The sequence below is a fragment of the Mus caroli genome, unplaced genomic scaffold (assembly GCF_978045245.1).
Source record: "Mus caroli unplaced genomic scaffold, Mus_caroli_1 scaffold_10, whole genome shotgun sequence".
In the NCBI taxonomy this organism is placed as follows: domain Eukaryota; kingdom Metazoa; phylum Chordata; class Mammalia; order Rodentia; family Muridae; genus Mus; species Mus caroli.
The window spans coordinates 21,934,930-21,959,304 of record NW_028227265.1 but is presented as its reverse complement, the minus strand read 5'-3'; the positions used below and the strand labels follow the sequence as shown (position 1 = coordinate 21,959,304).

The window sequence follows — 24,375 nt, the reverse complement described above, 5'->3', positions numbered from 1 at the left end:
TAGCCCAGAAACATAGAACACCCAAGATACAATTTGCAAAATACAAGAAAATCAAGAAGAGGGAAGACCAAGGGGTGGATACTTCATTCCTCCTTAGAATAGGGAACAAAATACCCATGAAAGAAGTTACAGAGACAAAGTTTGGAGCTAAGATGAAAGGATGGACTATCCAGAGACTGCCCCACCCGGGGATCCATTCCATAATCAGCCACCAAACCCAGACACTATTGCATATGCCAGAAAGATATTGCTGAAGGGACCCTGTTATAGATGTCTTGTATGAAGCTATGCCAGTGCCTGGCAAATACAGAAGTGGATGCTCACAGTCATCTATAAAATGGAACACAGGACCCCCAATGGAGAAGCTAGAGAAAACACCCAAGGAGCTGAAGGATTCTGCAACCCTATAGGTGGAACAACAACAATATGAACTAACCAGTACCCCCAGAGCACGTGTCTCTAGCTGCATATGTAGCAGAAGATGGCCTAGTTGGCCATCACTGGGAAGTGAGGCCCATTGGTCTTGCAAACTTTATATGCCCCAGTGCAGGAGAACACCAGGGCCAAGAAGCAGGAGTGGGTTGGTAGGGGAGGAGGGCAGAGGGAGGGTACAGGGAACTTTTGGGATAGCATTTGAAATGTATATAAAGAAAATATCTAATAAAAAAATAAATAAAATAAGAAAAAGAAGAAAAAAAAAGAAGGCAGGCAGACCTGACTGGGGCTGAGAAGCTAGCTCAGCTGGGTGAAGGTGCGCTTGCTCCGCCTATGCAAGACTCTGGGTTTGATCCTTAGCACTGCAAAATAAGTAAACAAAACCCAAGGGTCTCAACCAGTGAGTCCCATGCCTCAAAAGTCCAGCTTGGCGACATCCTAGGAAGACATGTTGGTTTCAGCTGACAACTAGCATTAGCCACGTGAATCTGGCTATTACTCAGTTATGTATAACCTTCATTCACACTGAAGGATGTGCAAAAAGGCCAGTGAGCAAGCTTCTTCCACCTTCTGAGTGCCAGAACCAGTGTGTACTAGGCCTGGTTTTATAAAGCTCACAGTTGTTGTCTAATCTGAGTAGGCTAGTTAGACACAGTGTTTTTGTCTGACATGTGAGACCTAGTAAAAGTAAAAACTCTTATTCCTGCTATCTTTAAGTCTGGTCTATGCATTCGCAGTGAGTGAGGAACCTACTCCAGCCAGTGAACCTGAAGAACTGTCGGTTGTTGGTGTGACATCCCTGCCTGCAGCAGCCTTGAGTGTGTCCTCAAATCCCAACACAACATCTCTCCCTGCACAGTCCTCACCAGCAGAGGGAGAGGAGCCCAGCACTTCCGGGACCCAGCAGCTCCCTGCTGCCGCCCAGGCCCCTGATGCTCTTCCTGCTGGGTGAGTAGTCTTGTGTTCCATCATGGAACTCTCCTCACCAGGTTAGAAACACTGTGGTTGTTGCCCAGTGCCCAGGGGTCTCTGGCAAAGCTGCCATGTATAGAAGCAAGAGTGGTGTCAAAGTGCTTGCTCTGTGTATATCTCACGGAGCACCTGAACCACCCATGCTGGCCAGTGCTGCTTTATGCTAGGACTTAAGTGGAACAAGGAGCTCATTGCCTTCGTGGGTTGTGGGAGGATGTCTGACTACTGACTAGTTTTTTCCCTCCTGAGCTTGGCCTTGGCAGTCCACAAAGGATTCAGGCTTTAGGTGCTCAGTTGCTGTGACTGTGTTATTTCCTCAGCTGTGGCCAGTGTTAAGTTGGGTACTCGTCTTCTTGTTCTCTTTGTGTAGCAAAGATCTCAACCCAGATGGCAACTCCAGCAAGACAAAGGAAAGCTCATTTTTGACTATGTAGTGAGTGGAGATTAGGACCATGGATTCTGGGAACTGACCAGATGGTTCAGTGGATAAAGGCACTTGCTACCAAGCCAGAGTTTATGTCCTTTGACAACACACACACACACACACACCGTGAAAAGAACATGGGACGTGTCCCCCCGCCAAGGGACAGAATAAATCACATCAGCAGTTGAATCCATTCCTCTCCCTCTCCCTTGTGGCCTGCTGTGTGGTTTACATGTTGGTTATGTGCTGATAGCGAGCATCCTTGTGGAGGGACTCCAGTAAATGGTGTGTGTGAAACCTGCTGAGAGACATGCGAGGATTGCTTTGAAGTAGTTTTGAAGGAGACACAAGGGGGGAGACTGCTTCTGACCTGGGAAACGGTCTTATTTCATTCAGTTAAGACTGTGGCCAGGACTGGTCCCACTGTCCACCCTGGTCATCAGTATGGTACCAAATAAACCAATGTCCCATGCTGGCAAGATGGCTTAGTATAAGGTGCTTGTCACCAAGCCTCACCCCCTGAGTGGAGAGAGAGAGCTGACTCCTGCAGCTTGTCCTCTAGCTTTCACACTTGCCCAGTGGCACATCCCCTACCCCAAGAAATGCTGTTGTAAAAAAAAAGTGTTTTGGGGCTGGTGCACGGCTTAGCAGGTGAAGGTACTTACTATCCAGTCTAAGTGCCTGCGCAGTCCCAGTCCCTGCGTGGAGGAGAGGGCTGAGCCACCCCCGTGGTTTTCCATCGCGCTCTGTGGGCACATCCCACACAGACACAGACAGGAGCCCGTGTCTGTCCTGCTCAGCACTAGTGACCTGATGAGGCAGGCTTGAGGACGGTGTGGATTCCTTCAGTGGTGATAATTCGCACAGACATTGGAAAGATGTCACCTGCTTCATTTCTGAACTCTCAGTTGTTAAAAATCCTCTATCAGAAAGTGTGTGTGATTTTTGCTGTTTATACTAAGCATTCATGAAACTCCTTTCTCCTGATAATGTGCTGATCAAGTGATAATTCTTATTATCTCAAACCTGAAGAAAACTGGAGTGGTGAGAGGGAACTTTGAAAAGGCCATTTATTTTTATTATTATTATTTGGGGATAATGTGTTTGATTTTGAAAGAAGATTATTAACCAAATGCTTGTGTATCCCTGTAGAGATTTTATTTTCTATTTTCTAAGTGGGAGATTTTGTATTGTTCTTATTTTCAAATTTGTGTGCTGTAATTTGAGAGAAACAGAGTAGAATCATTTTGGCAAAAAGGAGAGAAAATGGCTGCCTATGTCCCCAGTGAGCTGTTTGTTTTCTTTCCTGAGCAAATGCCTGGAAGGCCGGCCTCACTTCTGTGTCAGTCACAGGCAATTAGGGCTAATGGCTCAACATGTCTTTATGCAGGCGTGTGTGAGGGTTACTGTTCTCTGGGATTGGGCACTTCCTGTTTCCTAGCAGTTGGAAAACTCCAGGCTCTGAGAATGTTCTTTATTCAGCAGCCCAGGGAAGCCTGCCCCACCCCTTTCCTCTCTTGGCCAGAGGCTAAACACTTTTCTGAGGTGGAGTTTGGACAGTGTCTTTTTCTTAGAGCATTTAGAATGTGACAAGGCTCATGAGTGTGTGGGATGGACGGGGTGAGGAGGTGCTGTTGCCCACTTTTATGTGTAGGATGTTCCAGAGAAGAGTATGGAACCCCCAGTTTTCCAGGGGTACTTAGTACTTCACTCAGTATCTGGAGGACCACATCAGAGCTCAGAGTTTGCCGCGTTTGACTGAAGCCAGCCACCAGCACTGGTGAGCTCACAGTAGTGGGGACAGCAGACTTTTGGGTTGGCTCTTTGGTATTGGAACCCAGAAAGGACATAGTTTCTATATTGACCCTCCCAATTTGTAAACCTGAAATGCTATTCAAGAGGGCACTTGGAGAAATCACAGAATACCTTTATCTTTTATGAAAATGTATAAACTAGGCATGTAAACGGAGCTTCTGCCAGTGTCCAAAGTACAGGCCATTGCCTTGACATGATGCATATTTCTTTATTTAGAAGTTTTTAGTTACGTGTTTTTTAAAAAGTTTGTATAGGTGTGTGTATATAAACACACAGAGAAGCTAGAGGACAACTTTTAGAGAGTTTGTCCTTCTAGCCTGTGGGTTCTGAGAGTCAAACTCAGGTTGCGTACTTGGTGGCAAGTGTCTTACCTACTGAGCTATCTCACTGGCCTGCGTTTGTCCATTACTGTTTAAGAGATGGCAAGTCCAGGACTGGGCTTGGCAAATGTAGAGCTAAGTGAGAAATGGTGTGTGCTCAGGTGTCCTTGAGAACTTGATGCCAGCTCTTATTTCTCTATCTTGGGCCCACTGTACTAGCTGTGTACCTTAACTCAGTCTACACCAGAACCATCCTCTGATCTATCTATCCAACCCTGTCCTGAATATAGTCTACCATTGGCCCAGGAGACCACCAGACCATTGTCTTTCTTTACATTAATCTTTTTTTTTTTAAAGATTTATTTATTTTATGTATATGACTACACTGTAGCTGTCTTTAGACACACCAGAAGAGGGCATCAGATCTTATTACAGATGGTTGTGAGCCACCATGTGGTTGCTGGGATTTGAATTCGGGACCTCTGGAAGAACAGTCAGTGCTCTTAACCGCTGAGCCATCTCTCCAGCTCCTACATTAATCATTTAATATAAAACTCTAAGATGAACTTTCCTGCTTGAAATGTCACATTTCTTCCTATTGTCTCTCAGGATAATTTGTCAAATCCTTAAGTAAGCTGGAAATCTCTGACAAATGGGGCTCCATCTACCTATCGGCCTCCGTGGAAGCCACTGTCCTACACTCTAAGCTCCAGTCCTAGTGAATTAGTTTGAGCCATGAACTACCATCTCTCCTGACTGAGGATCCTCCCCCATGATGGTTTCTTTCAAAACTTCCTCAACGTCTTGACTTTTAATTGCTTAAGTTTCAGGTTAATGACAATTCTCAGGACAGAATCAGCCTTTCTGATCCCTGTAGACATGGATGAATGGATGGATGGATGGATATATGTAAGATATGTATGCATGTCTTTTCTCATACTTAGAATCGCTTGATCAATTCCCTCTGTCATAGCGGGCTGTAGGTGTCTAGGAGCGTGGCACAGAATAGGCTCAGGACACATTTGTAATGTGTGTGTCTAAATGTTATTGTCCCTCTCCATTTCTCTCTTCCTTTTCACCTGGATGAATTTCTCTGCTTCTGAGGCTTTAAAGAGAGAACATCTGTGACAGAATATTACATTTTCCTTCATCTCTAGGTTGGCTGGCTTTGGGTTCGGCTGTGTCTGTCACAGGCCAGAACACCGATCCTCATTTACAAAGGCTCCTAGTCCTCCTAGTCACTGGATGCTGTTTGAGTGAAGTATTTCTGAACAAACTAGATTGCTTGCTTGGGCCTTGGGTGACTCTTACCAACTTTATCTTCTCAGATCTTCCATCTCCTTTGCTGAGGGATGGAAAAGGTTCACGGGGATTCCAAGAATTGCCACATTGGTCTTCTGAAATTTATAGCAGGAAAGACTGGTTGCACACATCTGTGTGCTTCCAGACTGAGGAAGTTCTAAAACCTAAGCTGCCTAAGGCCAAATACAGCATTCCTTGGTCCATTTCTCTCCCCCTGTCTGAAGTCCTCCCCACCTAAAGTTTTTAACTTAATTAGCCCCAAAGAAGCTACTGGAAGGGTGTAGAGTTTCCAAGTTGTAAGTGTGTATTGAAAGGAGGGGTGTTGGACACACGTGAGGTAGTGGTCCAGGCAGGGTAGACAATGTGGCCACTTTGGTCAGTTGGCCCTGTGTCTGGTTTTTCTCAGTGTCAGAGCTCACTTTGGAGACGGAATACTCATGAACCGCCCATGTGTGCATGGCTTTGACAAACCCCCATTATGACCCAGTTTTTCAGCTCTGAGTCCCTCACACAGAGGCACATTATTTTACCCTGGCAGCTAGCACACGGCTGTGGTTTCTTACATAAGAGAGGACGTTGTGTTTGGACTGCCGGCTTACCTCAATTCCATTTCACACCATCCCTCTTCTCCCCAAGTCATTGGCTGTTCTGTTTCCTGCCTCAGAGTGAAATTAATGGAGTGGCGTTTTCTAGCCCTTTCACATTTGCCATCTGTCCTGTCCCCCTCCCTGTGCTGGAGACCCCCTAGCTTCATTAGGTGGGCTTTGAGGACCTTGAGTCAGCCTTGGAGAGTTCCCCGTGTTTTGTATAGACACTCAAAAAGATGGGGGAATTTGGAGGTCTGCTGAGTTACAAGCCAGCCTGTTCCACCGAATCTCACTCCAAACTTGATTTTGGCTTTAACCAAAGTGCTTCTCACTCAGAGCATTTTATAGTGCCACCCAAACTATAAATGAAGAAAACGCCATTGGGAGGGTTGCTACCCATTCACTTCGAAATTGTCAGCCTACGATGCTTGTTTACATTTGTTTATCTTCTGTTCAGGGAGTCTAGATGCTGAGGCCAAGTCAAAGGATGGAGGTTTCTAAAAGCTAAGCTAAGGAACCTACTTCTGGGCCCAGGACTGTAACAGTTTGTACCATGGACCACATTTTGAGTAGCTTGCAACTAAAGGGCTGTATTGGGAGACTGTGCCCTTTTCACACCTTGCGTTATTGTGGTATATGGTTTTGTTCTTGACCTCCTCAAAAAAAAATTATTACATGCTTAGATAACTCAAAATGTACATGTTCTGTCTTCTTTCACATCCACATCAGGACCGTGCGGTTTTCTGTTGTGTGAATAGTAGAAGCTTGTGCAACCTCTCATTTCTCTACGATTGCAACTGGGCTGCAGTGAGGACTTCTCGTGTGCATGCCTTTTTGTATGTATGCTTGTTTCTGCAGGAACTGACTGTCCTGGGACTGGTTGGGCCTGCAGCATAGTGGTAAAGTGCTTGTGTGACATACATAATGCTCTGGGCTTGACCCAGCACAGTCTTAAGAGAAGAGGTTGGGGGCTGGTGAGATGGCTCAGTGGGTAAGAGCACCCGACTGCTCTTCCGAAGGTCCAGAGTTCAAATCCCAGCAACCACATGGTGGCTCACAACCATCCGTAACGAGATCTGGCACCCTCTTCTGGAGTGTCTGAAGACAGCTGCAGTGTACTTACATATAATAAATAAATAAATCTTTAAAAAAAAAAAAAAAAAAAGAGAAGAGGTTGGAGGGCTGGTGAGATGGCTCAGTGGATAAGAGCACCCGACTGCTCTTCCAAAGGTCCAAAGTTCAAATCCCAGCAACCACATGGTGGTTCACATCCACCGGTAATGAGATCTGATGCCCTCTTCTGGTGTGTCTGAAGACAGCTACAGTGTACTTACATATAATAAATAAATAAATAAATGTAAAAAAAAAAAAAAAAAAAAAAAAAAAGAGAAGAGGTTGGAGGCAGGGAAGTAATGCCCAACTAGTAGTTTGCCAGGCACTGTATAGTAAAACTGGACTAAGGACTACATGTGATTGCATACTTTACATAGAGGAAGAACTAGCACTCAGGAAACAGATCCAAGAGGATCTTAAATATGGGGCTAGCTTGGTCAATACAACAAGGTTGGGGACAACCTGGAGTGAGATTCTATCTCATCCATAAAAACAAACAAAAAGCAAAACAACAAGAAAAGCAAACTGTTCTTCTGGAAGTGGAATTCCTGCACCATAGACCATCAGTGTCAGTGGGAGCCCTCACACTGCTTCCTCTGGTTGGCTTGTGGGGCACTCTTCATTGGGCAGCCATTGTGCAGTCTTGCTAAAAATCATTGTCAGCTCCTTTTCATTGGGCCAATCTAAGGAATATGATTGACATCTTTTTTTTTTTAAGATTTATTTATTATTATATCTAAGTATACTGTAGCTGTCTTCAGACACCAGAAGAGGGCATCAGGTCTTGTTACAGATGGTTGTGAGCCACCATGTGGTTGCTGGGAATTGAACTCAGGACCTCCAGAAGAGCAGTCAGTGCTCTTAACTGCTGAACCATCTCTTCAGCCCAACTGACATCTTTTTGTGGTTTGCATTTTAATTTCTTTAAGAACTATTGAAACTTTAGTATTTTGCTTCTTTATGAATTACTTTATTTAATTTTTGTTCCACTTTTCTATTTGGCTATTTGTGTTTCTTTTTGTATATATGTATGTATGTGTATATGCATGCATGTAATTATGTGTGTATGTATGCAGGTATGTAATCTGCAGGATTTGTTTACTTATGATAGGATCTCATATAGCTTAGGATGGCCTTGAACTTATTCTGTAGCCTAGGAGTCTGACTGGGACTCTATCCTCCTGTCTCTGCCTCTTGAGTACTGTGGCTTCATGGATTTTATTGTTGTTGTTTGTTTGTTTGTTTGTTTGTAGGCCATGCTAGCATGGAACTCAGAGATCCCCCTGCCTCTCCCTCCTGAGTGCTGGGATAAAGGTGTGCGCCACCACCACGTAGCTTATTTTTTCATGATTCCTAATATGTGCTAGGTAATCCAATTATATATATATTGGATATATATATATATATATATCCAATACTTTTCCCCAGGCTACAGCTTGTCTTTCTACCATGTATAATGCCTTTAAAAAAAATGGAGCAGCAGAGATCCTAACTCCACCCTAACTCCAGTCCCAGGAGATATGCACAGGTATGCTATTCTTACACACATACAGATAGTTCATTTTGTTGATTTAAAAAAAAAAGATTTCATTTTTATTTTTAATTATGTGTATATGTGTATATGCGCTCCTGAGTGAGGTGCCCTAAGGAGCCAGAAACTTTGGATTTCCTGGAACTGGAGTGGCAGTGAGCCACCTGACAGGGACGCTGGGAACCAAGTGTCTTTAGGAAGAGCAGGGAATGTTCTTATCCACTGAGCCATCTCTCCAGCCCCCATTGTAGATCCACATTCAGTTTGATATTTTATCGTCTTTAAAGTCAGTACATAACATTGTTTACCTGACAGTGTCTTAGAATGTTAATCATGGGCTGGAGAGATGGCTCAGTGGGTAAGAGCACTGACTGCTCTTCCAAAGGTCCTGAGTTCAATTCCCAGCAACCACATGGTGGCTCAAAACCATCTGTAATGAGATCTGATGCCCTCTTCTGCTGTGTCTGAAGACAGCCACAGTATACTCATATACATAAAATAAATAAATAAATCTTAAAAAAAAAAAGCAATATTTAAAAAAAAAAGGATGTTAATCATACAGGGCCAATTTGGACTTAACTAAAACCAGTATGTTTATATAATTCAATTTCATTACATTTGTTTTGTGAGTGTGTGGAGGTGAGAGACTACTTCAGAGCGTTGGTTCTGTCCTGCTGTGTGGGTCCCAGGATCAAACTGAAGCCCAGCGGTAAGGGTCCCTACTAATCTTCCCAGGCTCTACCATTTAAGCTCAGGTTTGGCTTTATCGAGCATGTTGTCTGTTAACTAGCTTTTCCATCCAATATGTTGCAACATCTGAATAACTTTGTTTCCAGTTTGTTTTGAGAGTGGAATCCTCCCAATACAGAAATAGCCTTGCTCATTGCACCATCGGGGGCCATCACAGCAGGGTTTCTGCCAGGCTGTGATTGATGAGCCATGATATGATAGGTGCTCTTATAGCTCCACCTCTGATGCATAATTGTTTCCTTGGGCTCTGTTCTAGAGGAAAGCATGCTAACTTTTAGGGCATTCGTATAGAAAGGGTATTGAACAAGTTGCCAAATTGCCTTTAGAAAAAAAATACTTTTGTTCTCATCCAATCTTTTCAGATTATCTACCTATGTTGCCAACCTTCCATTTGAAAAGTGTGTGAGTGTGTGTGTGTGTGTGTGTGTGTATGGTGTGTGTGTGTGTGTGTGTGTGAGACAGAGACCATTTCTGAGACTTGTCTTGATTTTCTTATATTTGAATGTTGCCAGACTTCACTTGGGGCTTTCCAACGGGATGGTTGAAGAGGAAAAGAAAACAGACTTAATTCAGGAAACTCAGTAGCTGCTACTCTGACATCCTGAGCTTAGGGGACATAAAATGCTGTTGGTAGTTATTAAAAGGAAATTAGTATGCTTAGACTGAAGTTCTAGTTCAGAATTCAGAAAAGGCCCCAGGAGAAGGATGAAGCTGTACACAGTCCCTACTCTGTTGAGGAAAAAAACCACTGAAGTCAGGCACCAATATGAAGGTGACTGGGCCCTACATTAATTTTACATTAGGATTCCTAACAGTAGCAAAATTACAGTTACCAAGTAGCCACAAAAATAATTTTATGGCTGGAGGTCACCACACATGAGAAACTGTATTAAAAGGTCGCAGCATTAGGAAGGTTGAGAACCACTGGACTAGGTAATCTGGGTTGGTTTTCAACTCAGGATCTCCCTGTTTTAGCCTTTGGAATGTGGAAATTATAAATATGTGTATATCACCATCTCAGTCTTATGATTTTGTTTAATTTTTATTAATTGCTTTTTAAGTTATTTTTGAAAATTTCATATAATTTACGTAATATGTTTGCTCATATCCATCTAGTGTTAACTCTTTCTACTCTGCCTCGTGTTCCTACCCCACCACCTTCTCAGTGGCTTTGTCTTCTAATGGGAAAAGCAGGTTTTCTTTAACGGAGAGGGCCATTAGTGACTACAGGTAGTCAGTACTTTTTCTCAGACTGGATTTTGAACATTTAACCATATAATTTTATAAAGGTTATTTAGGAAGAACCCTGACACTAACTTGAACTCTTTACCATTAGCTTTCTCCTATTTTTGGTGAGACTGAGATTCTGTCCAAACCTAGGATGTCTGACTATAGCCTGCATTTGCAGTTAGAGGATCACTCAGTCCTGGGGATTTTTAATGGAGAATCACTTCGGGGGAAATTTTCTGCACGCTAACTAAGCCAACTACTAACTGAAGAGTTTTGATACTTTCTCTAGCTCGGGCTGTCTTGATGGCCTAATCCTTCTGTCTTTACCTCCCAAGTGCTGAGACTGTGCACCACACCAAGCTGACAGTGATTTTTTAGATAGCTGAGTAGAGTTTGAACGATACACATCAGAGTAAAGGAATGAAGGTAGTTTAGGGAGAAGAAAATTACCTTAAGACTGAATGAAATTGGAGATTACGTCTTAAATCTTTTCAAAAACAAGACCCATTGTTGCCCACGTTCCGCCAGGTGTCTTTCACTGAGGGCTGAGGAGCAATGTGTTGGGTAGTGACCTGAAACAAACTCGCTGCTTTGAACACCGTTTCTGAGAGCATCAAAGACAGCTATTCAGTGGGGTAGATAGAACCTACTCGACCCGGATGCAGCCGATCGAGACCCACGGCAGTGGATTGAAAAGGCTTTTCATCTCAGTGTGAGGAAGATGCTTCGAAGGGACAGAAACTTAACCCCTGGCAGGGATATGCTGACAAAAAGTCAAAGGCAGTATCATTTTCTTGGCACGAGGAGACCAAGCCAAGATAGTCGGGAGGCTTAATCTATGTGGGTCAGCAGAAGCAGGAGGCTCGTGTGGCTGCTGACAGAAGTGACCCACTGTGCTGAATGAATGAGGAAGGGATCTGTGTGACTTATGAATAGCTGTGCAGGTAAGGGAAGAGTGAGAGTTTTCAAAGAAAGGGAGGCAAGCCAGGTCAGGGGTCAGGGAAGACCCACACAGTCATTTAGTCTGAGCAGGAGTCCAATTTGAAAAGGAAAAATGTAGATCTTAACAAGGCGGTGGAAGGAAGGTCTTGTTCCTCCACTGTTTTGCTAGCTGAGTCTGGTGAGAGGGTTCATAAGGATACGGAGCAGGGCTGGACAATAGCAGTCCCTGAAAGAGAGACTTTCATTCCTAGGATCAGCTGTGATCAAAGATGGGAGGGCAGAGCTCCTAGGCCTGTGGGCTAAAAGAGCTGCTAGAACTGTAGCAGGCTGCAGGGAAGGGGGTTAACACAATTTTGTATCTTGGTAGTTCAATACCACTGTGTGGGTTAAAGGCATCCATTGCTTGGAATTGCCTATCTTCAAATTAAAATATTAGGCAGGGTATAATAAAGCCGTTTTCCTTGTTTCAAATGAAAATTGGAATGAAAGTTAAATGGAAACTGTGCAAGATGAGTTATATACTGAAAGAAAAATGTGTCCATGGGTTTTGTTTGTTTTTTAAGTCTCCAATTTCTACAACAGATATTTTATCTTTTAAGGAAGTGTATTCCAGGCTGGGTTTGGTAATACATGACTATAAATCCCAGCATACAAGAGGCTGAAGCAGGAGGATGCTGAGTTTGAAGCCAGCAAGGCTGCATAAAAAGACCCTGTTTCGCTGGGCGTGGTGGCGCAAGCCTTTAATCCCAGCACTCAGGAGGCTGAGGCAGGCAGATTTTTTAATTCAAGGCCAGCCTGGTCTACAAAGTGAGTTCCAGGACAGCCAGGGCTATACAGAGAAACCCTGTCTCAAACCCCCCCCCCCAAAAAAAAAAACAAAAACAACAAAAGAAAACCCTGTTTCAAAAAGTGGGGTAAGGACACCTTCTTTCTCTCAGGTACTGGTTACATTGAAACAAATTTCTATCTTCAAACAAGCATTGCAGAGCCAGTGAGATAGCAGCATGAAAGCACTTGCCTCACATGCCTGATGACCTGAGTTCAATCCCCAGGTCCCATGGGAAGGTGGGAGGAGAGAACCAAGTCAGTTAAGTTGTCTGCTGACTTCATGTGCGTGCGGTGGCGAACATACATCTGCACATATGTGTTAGACACATAAGCAGGCACACAACAAGCATAACATTTTAAAAACAAGCTTTTTGTCAGAATAAACTCTGGTGAGTGTCCTCCTAAAATCCCAGGCAGGCAGTACCCGCAGTAGATGTAACTGACACCAGGTAACCCAGGGAACTGTGCACAGCCTTCAGGAAGCAGCGCTGGGCAACCTTGGCATCCTTTATAGGTCTCTGTGTTCTGGATAAGTATGGTCATTGCCAGCTATCTCTGAGTAACAGCAGGGCTGGATAGTGGTCCTTAGCTGTATGTATGGTGCCTGAGTTGGTTGACTCTGAGTCACCTATTGCCTTGTCTTTCCCATTGCACACAGGAGCCACCCTCAGTACCCCAGTCTCATATTAACTTACACAGACTGAACCCTGGTTGTCAGATGACAGTGTACTATGTTCCTGGATTGTGTAAATCTATTCAAAAGATTCTCGGCTAATGAATCCTACAGTTTAAAAATAAATATCACTGGCTACATAGTGAGACCCTGTCTCAATATAGATAAATCAATAAGATTTCATCACAAATATATACAGTGCTAAAGGAACAGAACTAGTGGCATAATATTTTTGAGATTTTATTTATTTATTTATTTATTATTTTTTGGTTTTGTGGCTACAGGGTTTCACTGTGTAGCCCTGGCTGTCCTAGAACTCACTCTGTAGATCAGGCTGGCCTCAAACTCAGAAATCCGCCTGCCTCTGCCTCCCAAGTTATTTTATTTTTTTAGAGCTTTGTATTTTTATTTTATTTTTCCATTTCAAATGTTTTCCCTTTCCCAGGTCTCCCCTTCAGAAACCCCTTATCCCATCATCTCTCCCCCTGCCTCTATGAGAGGGCTTCCCCACCCACCCACTGGCATCCTCCCACCCTGGCATTCCCTACACTGGGTCATTGAACACCCTCAGGCTTGAGGGCCTCTCCTCCCACTGATGTCCAACAAGGGCATCCTCTGCCACATATGTGGCCAGCTCCAAGGGTCGCTCCATGTGTATTCCTTAGTTGGTGGTCCAGTCCCTGGGAGCTCTGGGGGGTCTGGCCTGTTGAGATTTTATTTTATTTTTTTTGTCTTTGAGCATTTTTTTCACCTGATTGTAAGTGTGTGCACCTCACACATGCAGCATGCCCAGAGGCTAGGAGAGGGCGTCAGGTACCCTGGTACTGGAGTTACAGATGGGTGCAAGCCATGTGGGCGAGGGCTGGGACTCAAACCCCGCTCCTCTGGAAGAGCAGCTAGTGATTTTAACTACAGAGTCAGCCCTCAGCCCCATGATAATTGTTCTGTTCTGTCCTGTCCTCCCTCTCTCTCTCTCTCTCTCTCTCTCTCTCTCTCTCTCTCTTTCTTTCTTTTGTTTTTTTTTTTTTGGGGGGGGGTTGTTTGTTTGTTTTTTGAAACAGGGTTTCTCTGTATAGTCCTGGCTGTCCTGGAACTCACTCTGTAGACCAGGCTGGCGTCGAACTCAGAAATCCACCTGCCTCTGCCTCCCAAGTGCTGGGATTAAAGGCGTGCGCCACCACACCCGGCTTGTTCTTTTCTTTTCTTTTTTTTTTTTTTTTAAGCAGATTGTGGTAGCTTAAAAGGCAGTAAACTTTTAGAGAAGTCTATGAAACTCAGAAATTGCATGCAAATTTTTGTTAGAAGTTCATTTTAGAAGGAAAACAGCCTCAACCTCCATCATATTCTTTAGGGATCTTTGATCATAGACCACTCAAGAAGAACTTACTTGAAAAACCCACAGAGCAGAGGCTGGAGAGATAGCTCAGCAGTTAAGAATACTGACTGCTCTTCCGGAGGTCCTGAGTTCAATTCCCAGCAACCACATGGTGGCTCACAACCATCTGTAATGGGATCTGTTACCCTCTTCTGGTGTCTGAAGACAGATATAGTGTACTCATATACATAAAATAAATAAATAAAATCTTTAAAAAAAACAACAACAACAAAAAAAAAAACCACAGAGCAGTTGGAGAGATGGCCTGTCAGTGGTGAAGAACACACAGTGCTCTTTCAGAGGACCTTAGTGTCATTCCCAGGTTGGGTGGCTCGCCACTGCCTGCAGCCTTAGCCCCAGGGGATCCAGTGTGGCTTTCTCGGACACTTGCACTCACGTGCATATACACTCACATGCATACACCCTTACACAGACACACATGCACACACTCATAATTAAAGATTAATCTTTAAGAAAGAAAAACTCAGGCCATACAGGCAGGTGCTTCGGGAGGATTTATAATAATATCTGCTATAAAGGGACACTACTGTAGTTTGTCAAAACGGTTCTAGCAGCAGCACAGAGCTGGTGTGACACTGGGCTGACCTTGAATGTCCTCATCTTTGGCTTTTTTCTTTTGAGCCCATCCATGGTGAAGGACTCCCTTCATAACTGGGCCTGTACCTTTCAACTGAAATGTCATGCCTCCCCTTGGTTTTTTATTTTCCAGATGGGAACAGAGAGAGCTGCCCAATGGGCGTGTCTATTATGTTGATCACAACACCAAGACCACCACCTGGGAGCGGCCTCTTCCTCCAGGGTAAGACTTGAGACTCTAGAATGGCTAATGGGTACCAGGACTCTCCCATAGGCATCTCCACCACTCCAGAACGTTGTCTTGATCTTACCCTGTTTTCTTTTGCTGGCTTTCCCTTCCTCCCAGTCTCCCCAACTCCAGCCTGTCCTTTTTCGTCCACATGCTTTGCATTGTCACTAACTCATGGGCAGGGGCTCTCTTACTGTGTGATACTTGGTGCTGACAGAACACTGATCCTGGAGCCTGGAGGGCTGAAGAAGCCTCCTGGGCCTTGAGCCTTAGTTAGCTCTCTAACTCCTGTGGATTGGCAATTCAGTTTCTTTCTCCAGAGGCAGCAGACAGTTACCCTGGGTCTCTTGATGAGTTTTCCTCTCCAGTCATCTTAATTCAGCCCTCCTTCTTGGAATGTACTGTAATGTGTTGCAGGTACTATAATGTGTTGGAGTTTAGTAGGTACAGGGTGATTAAGAAAAAGGATTGGAAGCTGGGAGATGCTCAGAGGTTAAGAGCACTGACTGTTCTTCCAGAAACCTGGCTTCATGGGTGGGCAGTGGTGGCACACACCTTTAATCCCAGTACTTGGGAGTTCGAGGCCAGCCTGGTCTACGGAGTGAGGACAGCCAGGGCTATACAGAGAAACCTTGTCTCGAAAAATAAAAATAAAACAAAAAAAGAGACTTCAGTTTCTAGCACCCATGTCAGGTGGCCCATAACCACCTGTGACTCCAGCTCTGGAGTATCTGATTTCCTCTTCTAGATTCTGAGGGCAGCCACACATATGCACATAACCACACACATACATATGAACATAAGTACAATTCTTAAAGAAAGGAAAGAAGGAAGGAAGAAAAGAAAAAAAAAGACAGAGGGCCGGGGCGAGTAGCTGGGGAGGTGGAGCAGTTGGAAGAGTCCTTGCTCTGCAAGCATGAGAGCTGAGTTCTGATTCCAGCACCCATCTGAGAGCCAGGTGCAGTATGCGTCTGTCATCCCAACACCACAGAGACAGAGACAGAGACAGAGACAGGAGGATCCCTGGGGCTCACTGGCCAGCTGATCTAGCTGAGTCCAGGTCCAGGTTCAGTAAATACCCTGCTTCCAAAAACAACATGGAGGGCAATAGAGGGAAAGACATCAAAGTCACCGTCTGCCCTTCATACCTGTGTACATATACACACATCTGTACACATACACACGAACATGTATACAAATGCAGCATGTATGCATGTACAGAGAAAAAGAGAGTTGCTGCATTTCCTGAAAAGTGGGATGTTCCTAATTCTTCTGTGCTTGGTGAGAACACAGTAGAGTTCTCCAAAACCCAAGGCCAACAGAGACTTCCAAGTGGGGGAGACTTGTCCAAGTTCAAGGAAAAAGGGGGTTTGATTTCCTGTCTGCAGGGACAGAAAGGTCTTTCTCTCCTGGTCTTGAGAGCTTACAAAAGGGAATGCATTTTGCTCTCAAGAATGCCCTTGCCAGGCAGTGGTGGCACACACCTTTGATCCCAGCACTTGGGAGGCAGAGGCAGGTGGATTTCTGAGTTCGAGGCTAGCCTGGTCTACAGAGTGAGTTCCAGGACAGCCAGGGCTACACAGAGAAACCCCGTCTTGAAAAAAACCAAGAGAGAGAGAGAGAGAATATGAGAATGCCTTTAACCACCCCACCCACCCCCAGTGTAGCCACGAAAAGCTTCTGTTTAAATATGAACATTGTGAACATTGTCCTCCTAGTTTGCCCAGAGAAAGGATGGTGGCTTGTGGCTTGTGTGCGCTCTGGGAAGAGCCTCTGTGTTTGTTAAGTTCAGCTGTCAGGTGCGTGCCAGACAAATCCCACCGTCTGGCTCCACAGATTGTACACATGCTGCTATTGCTCCAGTTTTCAGTAGAGCGCTGGGTTTTCCTTTTTCTTCCTTGCTTGCCTGTGAGTGGTGCTCCCCACTTATCATCTGTAGTGTTTAAGTTTCTACTTGAAGGTTCTTGGTGAAAGAACCATAAAAGATCTGCTCTTATAGTAAACGGAAACCTTTAGGCTTATTTACCTGGTAACAATCCTGTTTGCCTGGCCAAAGTCCTTCTGTGTAGAACAATGTCCCTAGCACTGCTATTTTGAGGATATACAGGTGGATATATGAATAGTGTATAGGGAATGTACAAGGAGGGGAAGGCTTGAATAAAACCCTATGTTCCGGGTGTGCCCAGCGGAGCCGAAGTGAACGGGCTGACTGGGCCCTCAGACGCGGCTGTGTTCTTAATGATCATGACTCCTATACAAGGTTTTGTGGGGAATGAATTGTGGAGTCATCCAACTTAAGAGCTTGGAGTTTTGGAACTAGAGAGATGGTGCAGCTGAGGGTGTGTCAGAAGCACTGAGCTCAGGTCCAAGCACCTGTGTCAGGTGGCTTACTGTAACTCCAGCTCCAGGGCATCCCTCTGCTGGCCTCCAAGAGCACTCATATGTATGCAGCACATACATGTGCACACACACAGACACACACATACACACACACATACATACATACACACACACACCCCTTAAAAAGGAAGTTTGAAATTCAGGATAGTGGAAGACTTCTAGGTAAATAGGTAGATTAGGCATGTATTTATCTCATTCTTCCTGAAAACCTGCTAATGGCAGTAAGTTTATTTTAGGAAAAGTATAAATGGTCAAAAATAGGAGCTAGCCTGGCATGGTAGCACATTCCTGTGGTGCTAGCCTAGGAGCTGGAGACCAAGATGTCAGAGAGAAGTTCACAAGAAGAATGGAGGGACTAGAGGAAGAGGGAGACAGACAGACTACACACAAGGAGATGTTGAGCAGAGTGTCTTTGCTGATAGGTAATGGTAGAACTGAGGAAGCCCGCAGCTCGAATAATGTTTGTTTTGCAGCACAGAGCTCCAATGACCCTAAGGAGGGTGTGGGCTGGGCTGGAAACCTAATGGCTTTGCTGTTGGTGCTTTTGTAAGAGCTGTGCAAGTCTCAGGTTGTCAGTCATCACCCCCATTCTGCTGCCTCCCATGCACGTCTGAGCACATACTTCCTGCCACGCGTGCGTATGCACATACACACACGCACACACACACTCATACAGCCCTGTGGCTGTTAATGACCTTGAAAAGTTTCTCAGAGAACTGGACCAGTCTTGGGCACAGCCATAACTATAGCAGTAGACTGAAGAAACCATGCCTTTGGATGAAAACTGGAAGATTTTTTGCTGGAGAAACTGGCCAGCCTGCAGGAGGAGAACTGCTGACTGTGACATTTGAGGACCTTGACGTGGCCCAGCTAATTAAGCCTCTACATCAGTGAAGAAAAGCATGCCTGCAGCTCCCACCAGAATACTCAGCCTGCTCCTGGTTACAGATGCAGCTGCACAATGCAAGAGCAGCAGATGGGGTGTGGAGGGACTCAATATTAACAACACAGGGAACACCCCCCACACCCCAAAGGAGAAAAAGAAAAACTAAATTGTTGTTGTTGATATGGTTATCAGTATTAGCCTTGAATTCATAATGGTTCTCCTGTCTTTGTTTCCTGAATACTGGGATTACAGGCATGGCCCACCATGCCCAACTTCTAAATTTTAATTAATATCCTCAAAGGTTTGAGGGAAAAATTAAAATACAGCCTGGGTATATGAACCGAGGATCATGAAATAAACCACGCCCTAAGCAAGAGTCTGTGAAAGGTAACATAGGCAGAGAGAAGAAAATCAAAGCCCAGCTCAGTGGGTCACACTTGTGATCTCAGTTCTTTGTACTTGCACGTGTGTGAGTGTTTTGCCTGTGAAGGCGTCAGATCCCCAAGACTGGAGATACAGACATGGCGAGTTGCCATGTGAGTGTTGGACTTGAACCTGAACAACGAGGTCTTAACCAGTTACGAATCAACAGTCCAGCCCCATAATCTCAGCTTGTGAGAAGCAGAGGCAGGAGGATCAGCTTTCAAGGCCATCCTCAGCTACATGATGAGCTGGAAGCCGGCCTGAACTGCATGAGACCATGTCAGAAAACAGACAGCAACCACCAACCAAACAAACAAACAAATAAACAGAAAAAAAAGGAAAGAAAGAAAACCCCAATGCATTAGAATGTTTGGAGACATGAAAATTAGAAGATGAGTGTAGGGAACCTGGTTCCCAAGTATGAGTCCTAGCAAGGGAGAGACAACGAAGTGACTGTTCCAACAAAAATAGAAAACGACCTAAACTGGGGGCAGCAAGATGGGGGAAGTGCCAGCCACTGGACCTTAGTTCAGTCCCTGGAACCTACTGATTCCTGAGATATATCCTCTGACTACCATACATGCACATGTGCATGCTCACGCATGCGTGTGCGCGCACACACACACTTTAAATAAAATGTAATTAAAATTTTTTTTTTTGAGACAGGGTTTGGCTGTCCTGGAACTCACTTTGTAGACCAGGCTGGCCTTGAACTCAGAAATCCGCCTGCCTCTGCCTCCCAAGTGCTGGGATTAAAGGCGTGTGCCACCACACCTGGCGTAAAAACTTTTAAAGGAAAAAAAAAATAAGAGCTGGACATTGTGGTGCATACCTTTAATCCCAGCACTCGAGAGGCAGAAGCAGAAGCAGACGTCATAATGAGTTCCAGGACAGCCATAGCTACATAGTGAGACTCCGTCTTAAAAAAAAAAAAAGGAAAAGGAAAAAAGGAAAGGAAAGGACCACCAAAATGGAAATGGGTAGTATGCAGATTAACAGGGTTCAGCCTGGAAAATGAAGAATGACCCACCCAAGCCACATCTAATGGAATTTCAGGGTGCCAAGAAAAGATGTTAGAAGTTTCCAGAGGGAGAAAATGGGGTACACAGAAAGGATTGGAAGTTAGGAATGCCACGGCAGCTGTAGAGTGGGCCATCCCATTAAGGATGGAAAATGCCTTCCTGTTGCATTAACATTCTACTGTGGAGGATGGAATAAAGGTGTCCTCAGACACGCTGGGTTTCAGAAACTTGACTTTGGAGCCTTTACTCAGAAAGTACTGTGTGATTTATTTCCCCATCTGAGAGCAAGCCAGCCCAGAAGAAAGGATGGGTGCAGCTCACCGCACACTCTGGAAGTCCTGTGGGGAAGAAAGGGTAAGATGACTTGGAGCAACAATGCAGAGCAGAGTGTTGTGACATGCAACTGTCCACTTTAGAGGGATGCCCAAGACATCAATGACACCGAGAAGTCACCCATCCTTTTAGAGAAATACAGCACAAAAATTGGTATCCAAAGTTGGGCATGGTGGCATATACCTTTAAACGCAGCACTCAAGAACCAGAGGCAGGAAGATGTCTGAGGTTAAGGCCAGCATGAATCTAGAGTGAGTTTCACACTAGCCCAGACTACACGGTGAGACCCTTTCTCAAAAATCAACAAACCAATACCCACTCTGACTTAAGCGTTTACAAGGAGTTTTCGGCTCATGTGATGCCCTGATATCTAGTGACCGAGATCTTGTGTCTCAGTACTATGATTCAAGTGCCAGCTTTTCTTCTATCTTTCTGTCTGCTATCTACCGGGACACCTTGTGTAGTTGAACAAGTGGCTTTTGGGTATGTGCTTTCTCATGCATTCAGAAAAGGTGAAAACTGTTTTTCTCTCCTCAAATTCTAAGCAGATATTCTGAGATTCACTTTGATTGTCCCAGCATAGGTCCTAGGTCCTGTGCTCACTGTGGCCAAAGCAATTCAACGCCTTGTAAGACACCCTGAGAACAGTTTTAGAATTTCGGGGGAGGGGGAGCAGCAAGGATGGTGAGGTCACTGTACTCAGTATGAGCTCCTTGTTTCCAGGTGGGAAAAACGCACGGACCCCCGAGGGAGGTTTTACTACGTGGACCACAACACCCGGACAACCACCTGGCAGCGCCCAACTGCTGAGTATGTGCGCAACTATGAGCAGTGGCAGTCCCAGCGGAACCAGCTGCAGGGGGCCATGCAGCACTTCAGCCAAAGATTCCTCTACCAGGTGAGAGGGGAGAGCCTGCCAAGAGCAGGGTGACTCCTGAACTGTAGTGTTTGCAGCCGCACACACAGTGTAGACGGCTTGCTGAGCAGGAGAAAAGGGCCAGAGCTTGCACACAACAGACTTCACTCATCACAGTGAGATTCCTCAAGTTTGTAACTTAGTAACTCCTTGTCCTGCCTCTGGTCAGTGCACCATTTGTCTGAAGCTGGATTTGATGTCGTTCTTGTCATGAGTAGTCTTGGCTCCCAAACCAGGAAGGCCTGTGGCAGCATCCCTCACCACCTCAGTCTTTATCTAACTTCTCTAATTGTTAAAGATCACTGCAAGTGATGATCTTCTCTGCTGGCCCAGACAGACTTCAGGCTCTTACACGCTGTCTACGTGGGACTGGAGGCGTTCTGGTTCACTTGCGCTTGGTCTTTTGGCAGGTTTTCTTTTTGCCCATCTCTCTCATTTTAGCAAGAGCTCGGGGTAGATGTTTGACTTGGGAGGGGAGCATCTTGAGAGGTACAATTTAAATTCAAAACAGTTTTCTTTTAGAAGTGACTTAGCTGCAGATGTGGAGGCTCTGCATGGACTGGGGAAGTCACCTGTTTCTGTGAAATAGAAGATGTCTTGTACTGAAAAAAGACATAGTGGAACCCCCCCCCCTTTTTTTTTGGTCTTCTCTAAATGTCTCTGTTGGTTTTCTCCTGCTTTTGGTTTCCCCTCTTGTTTGCTATGGTGCCACGTCCTGGTTACAAGTAAGAAGGCTTCTTTCATACAGTTATTCTGGGGTTTGGCCTTGGCCCAGGGTTTGACTAGGAAGAGTAAGAACTGATAGAGTGCTAGCAGTACCCCCATCCCGTTCCCTCTCTTGCTGGGCTTAAACTGAGATCTTGTTCTTTGCTGAACTTTGAAGAGCATGAAATACAGTTTTAAACGGGAGTCAGGACATGCGGAGCGCCTGCCTTCCCTTCCTGGGCCTGCCTGTGTGCACGTGCGCCTTTGCCAAGCTCCCTGGGTTACTGTTCACTGTAGTCCTGGTGGTTTCTTTTAACTGCCTAAGGCCCTCAGTTGCTCTGAGTTAGCATGCCTATGTTTTTGTTTGCTTTGTACTGTTGTGTTTCTGCTGTGGTCTGAGGACACCAGCAGTCTACACATGTGTCACTGCACCAGCACCCAGCTCGACCCATGGGCTACTGTTTATACGGCACCTCTGTCCTCATTCCACCATGTCCTCCTCTGATGGCGTGGAGGAAGCCAGGGTCTACAGCGCAGTCCAGGTTGTTCCGGGCTTCCTGCTTTGAATACTCAGATTGGACTGCTCAGAAGCAGGCTGCTCTGTCCTTCCCTCAGCCCGCGGGCCACATCCTCAGACACCTGGAGTTTGCTCTGGCCCATCAGGTCCACCCTGCAAACATGATGCCCGCCTTCTTCTCTGCACTCTCTGACCTTCCCAGAGTCTTTCCTGCCCTTGGCTGTGCTTGCTAGACATTCTTTATTTCTGAGTTTGTATCTCAAAATATTCCTGGGACTCTGTGCTTAATCCCAGAGGGAGTTGAACTCACATGAGCTTTCTGGCTCACGGCTGCACCCTGCGCCTCCAGCCCTGGATATTCCCCAGGGAGGTGGCTCAGCAGTCACATTTGTGTTTCTGACTATGGAGGACCTTGTCTCTCAGAGGTAACCTTCATCCAGGAGCTCCCTTCTGGCATCAGTCAGTCCCCTTGTCCTGTGTGTGCCTTTCCATCTCTTCTCTGTAGAGCACACTTCAGCCTGTGGGACAGGAGGAGAAGGGGCACTTGCTTACCCACTGGAGGACTTGCTTAGGGTTTTCTGGCCATGATGCAAAGCTTTCATTTATTGTTTTTCCCTCACTTCTGTGTCTTTTCTCTCCTCTTCTCTTCTCTTCTCTTCTCTTCTCTTCTTTTCTTTTTTTATGGCTGGAGAGACAGCTGTGAGTGCTGGGGACTGAACTCTTATATTTTTTTGTTGTGAGCCTAGCCTTTAACAGCTGAGCCATCTCTCCAGCCCACCCTTTCTTTTCTTAGATTTGAGTTGTAAGATGTATCTGACAGGAAAAACTACCCCCCAAAAGTCATGGGATCCACTTTAGCTATAACAGTAAAATCACCATAGGAGTCCAAGGGTCCTGAGTGCTTCTGTTGGGCTCTTCAGTCTCGTCTGTCCCTCCCTCCTTCCCTCCGTCCCTTCCTTCCTTCTGTCTTTCTTCTCTGTCCTTTCTGCAGGCTGAGGGTATGTGTGATGAGTGGAGCTATAGGGGAACAGCTGGAGGGCCACTTAGTGAGGGAGAGCCAACGTCATGATGTTTGGGATAGAAACAACAAAACCAAACTAAAGAGCAAGGCCAAGCAAAAAGTGTTAGCTGGGCACAGCATCCACACCTGGAATCCCACGGTTGGGAAGTTGAGTTAAGGAGCTCACTTGAGCCTGAGTTTGAACCCAGCCTGAACTATATAGAGAGATTTCGTTTCAAGAAAAAAAAAGAGACTGATGAATAGTTTGGTTCCAAGTTCTGTGTCGTCAGTAACCTTTGACCTGGTTGCAGAGTGAAGTATAAGGTGAGTAGAAGCTGGCTGAGTCCGTCCCTACTAAAACCTGGGGTACTTTATACATTAGCTACACATTCCAAAGAGTCTGAAGCCAGTTGCCTCCTCTTTTTCTTTCTTTGTAGTTTTCTTTTGTTGTTTTGAGGCAGGTTTTCTCTACATAGCCTGGACGGCCTGGAGCTTGCTATGTAGACCAGGCTATCCTTGAACTCACAGAGACCCATTCCAAGTGTTGCGCTTAAAGGTGTGTGCCGCCACACCTAGCTTGTTTCAGTTGTAGGCTGGGCAAGTGCTCCGTGATAAGAGCATTCTTATCAGTGACCTAGTACGTGTGAGTCCCCAGGGTCTGGTTCCCGAAAGCTGCAGGCATGCCTGTCGCTCAGCACTGACCACTGCCTTTGGTTTGCCTGGGATCTGATGGGTGCACGTGTTACCTATTCGTTCTTCAACTTTCGGCTGCTAAGTGCTTTCATGAAGGCTCTTACACCCTTAACTAGCAAGTGGAGCAGGGGTCTTCTGAGGCGCTGAGTCTCACTGACGCCCGCCCTTCCCATACCTAGACACACCCAGCAGCCCAGTGTGAATTGGGCTTCAGTCCTGAGGCAGATCTGAGCTGGGATGGTGTTGGTAATGGGCATCAAGCCAAGGCCAGCTCCTCCAACTTTGCAGGCTTCCTTTGTGAAAGGGGCCCTATCCCATCAAGGAACCTATGGTTTCAAGACTTACTGTTGGAATTAC

At 45.4% G+C, this 24,375-nt stretch overlaps 1 protein-coding gene across 1 annotated transcript in view; it reads left to right on the top strand.

The window, feature by feature from the left end:
• The window catches only part of Wwp2 (WW domain containing E3 ubiquitin protein ligase 2), a 116,877-nt gene that overhangs the window by 78,418 nt on the left and 14,084 nt on the right, over positions 1-24,375 (top strand). Inside the window, exons 8-10 of the mRNA XM_021171082.3 lie at positions 1,173-1,383; positions 15,028-15,117; positions 20,911-21,085. Of these exons, the coding sequence (XP_021026741.1) occupies positions 1,173-1,383; positions 15,028-15,117; positions 20,911-21,085 (476 nt within the window). The remainder of the gene's footprint in view (positions 1-1,172; positions 1,384-15,027; positions 15,118-20,910; positions 21,086-24,375) is intronic.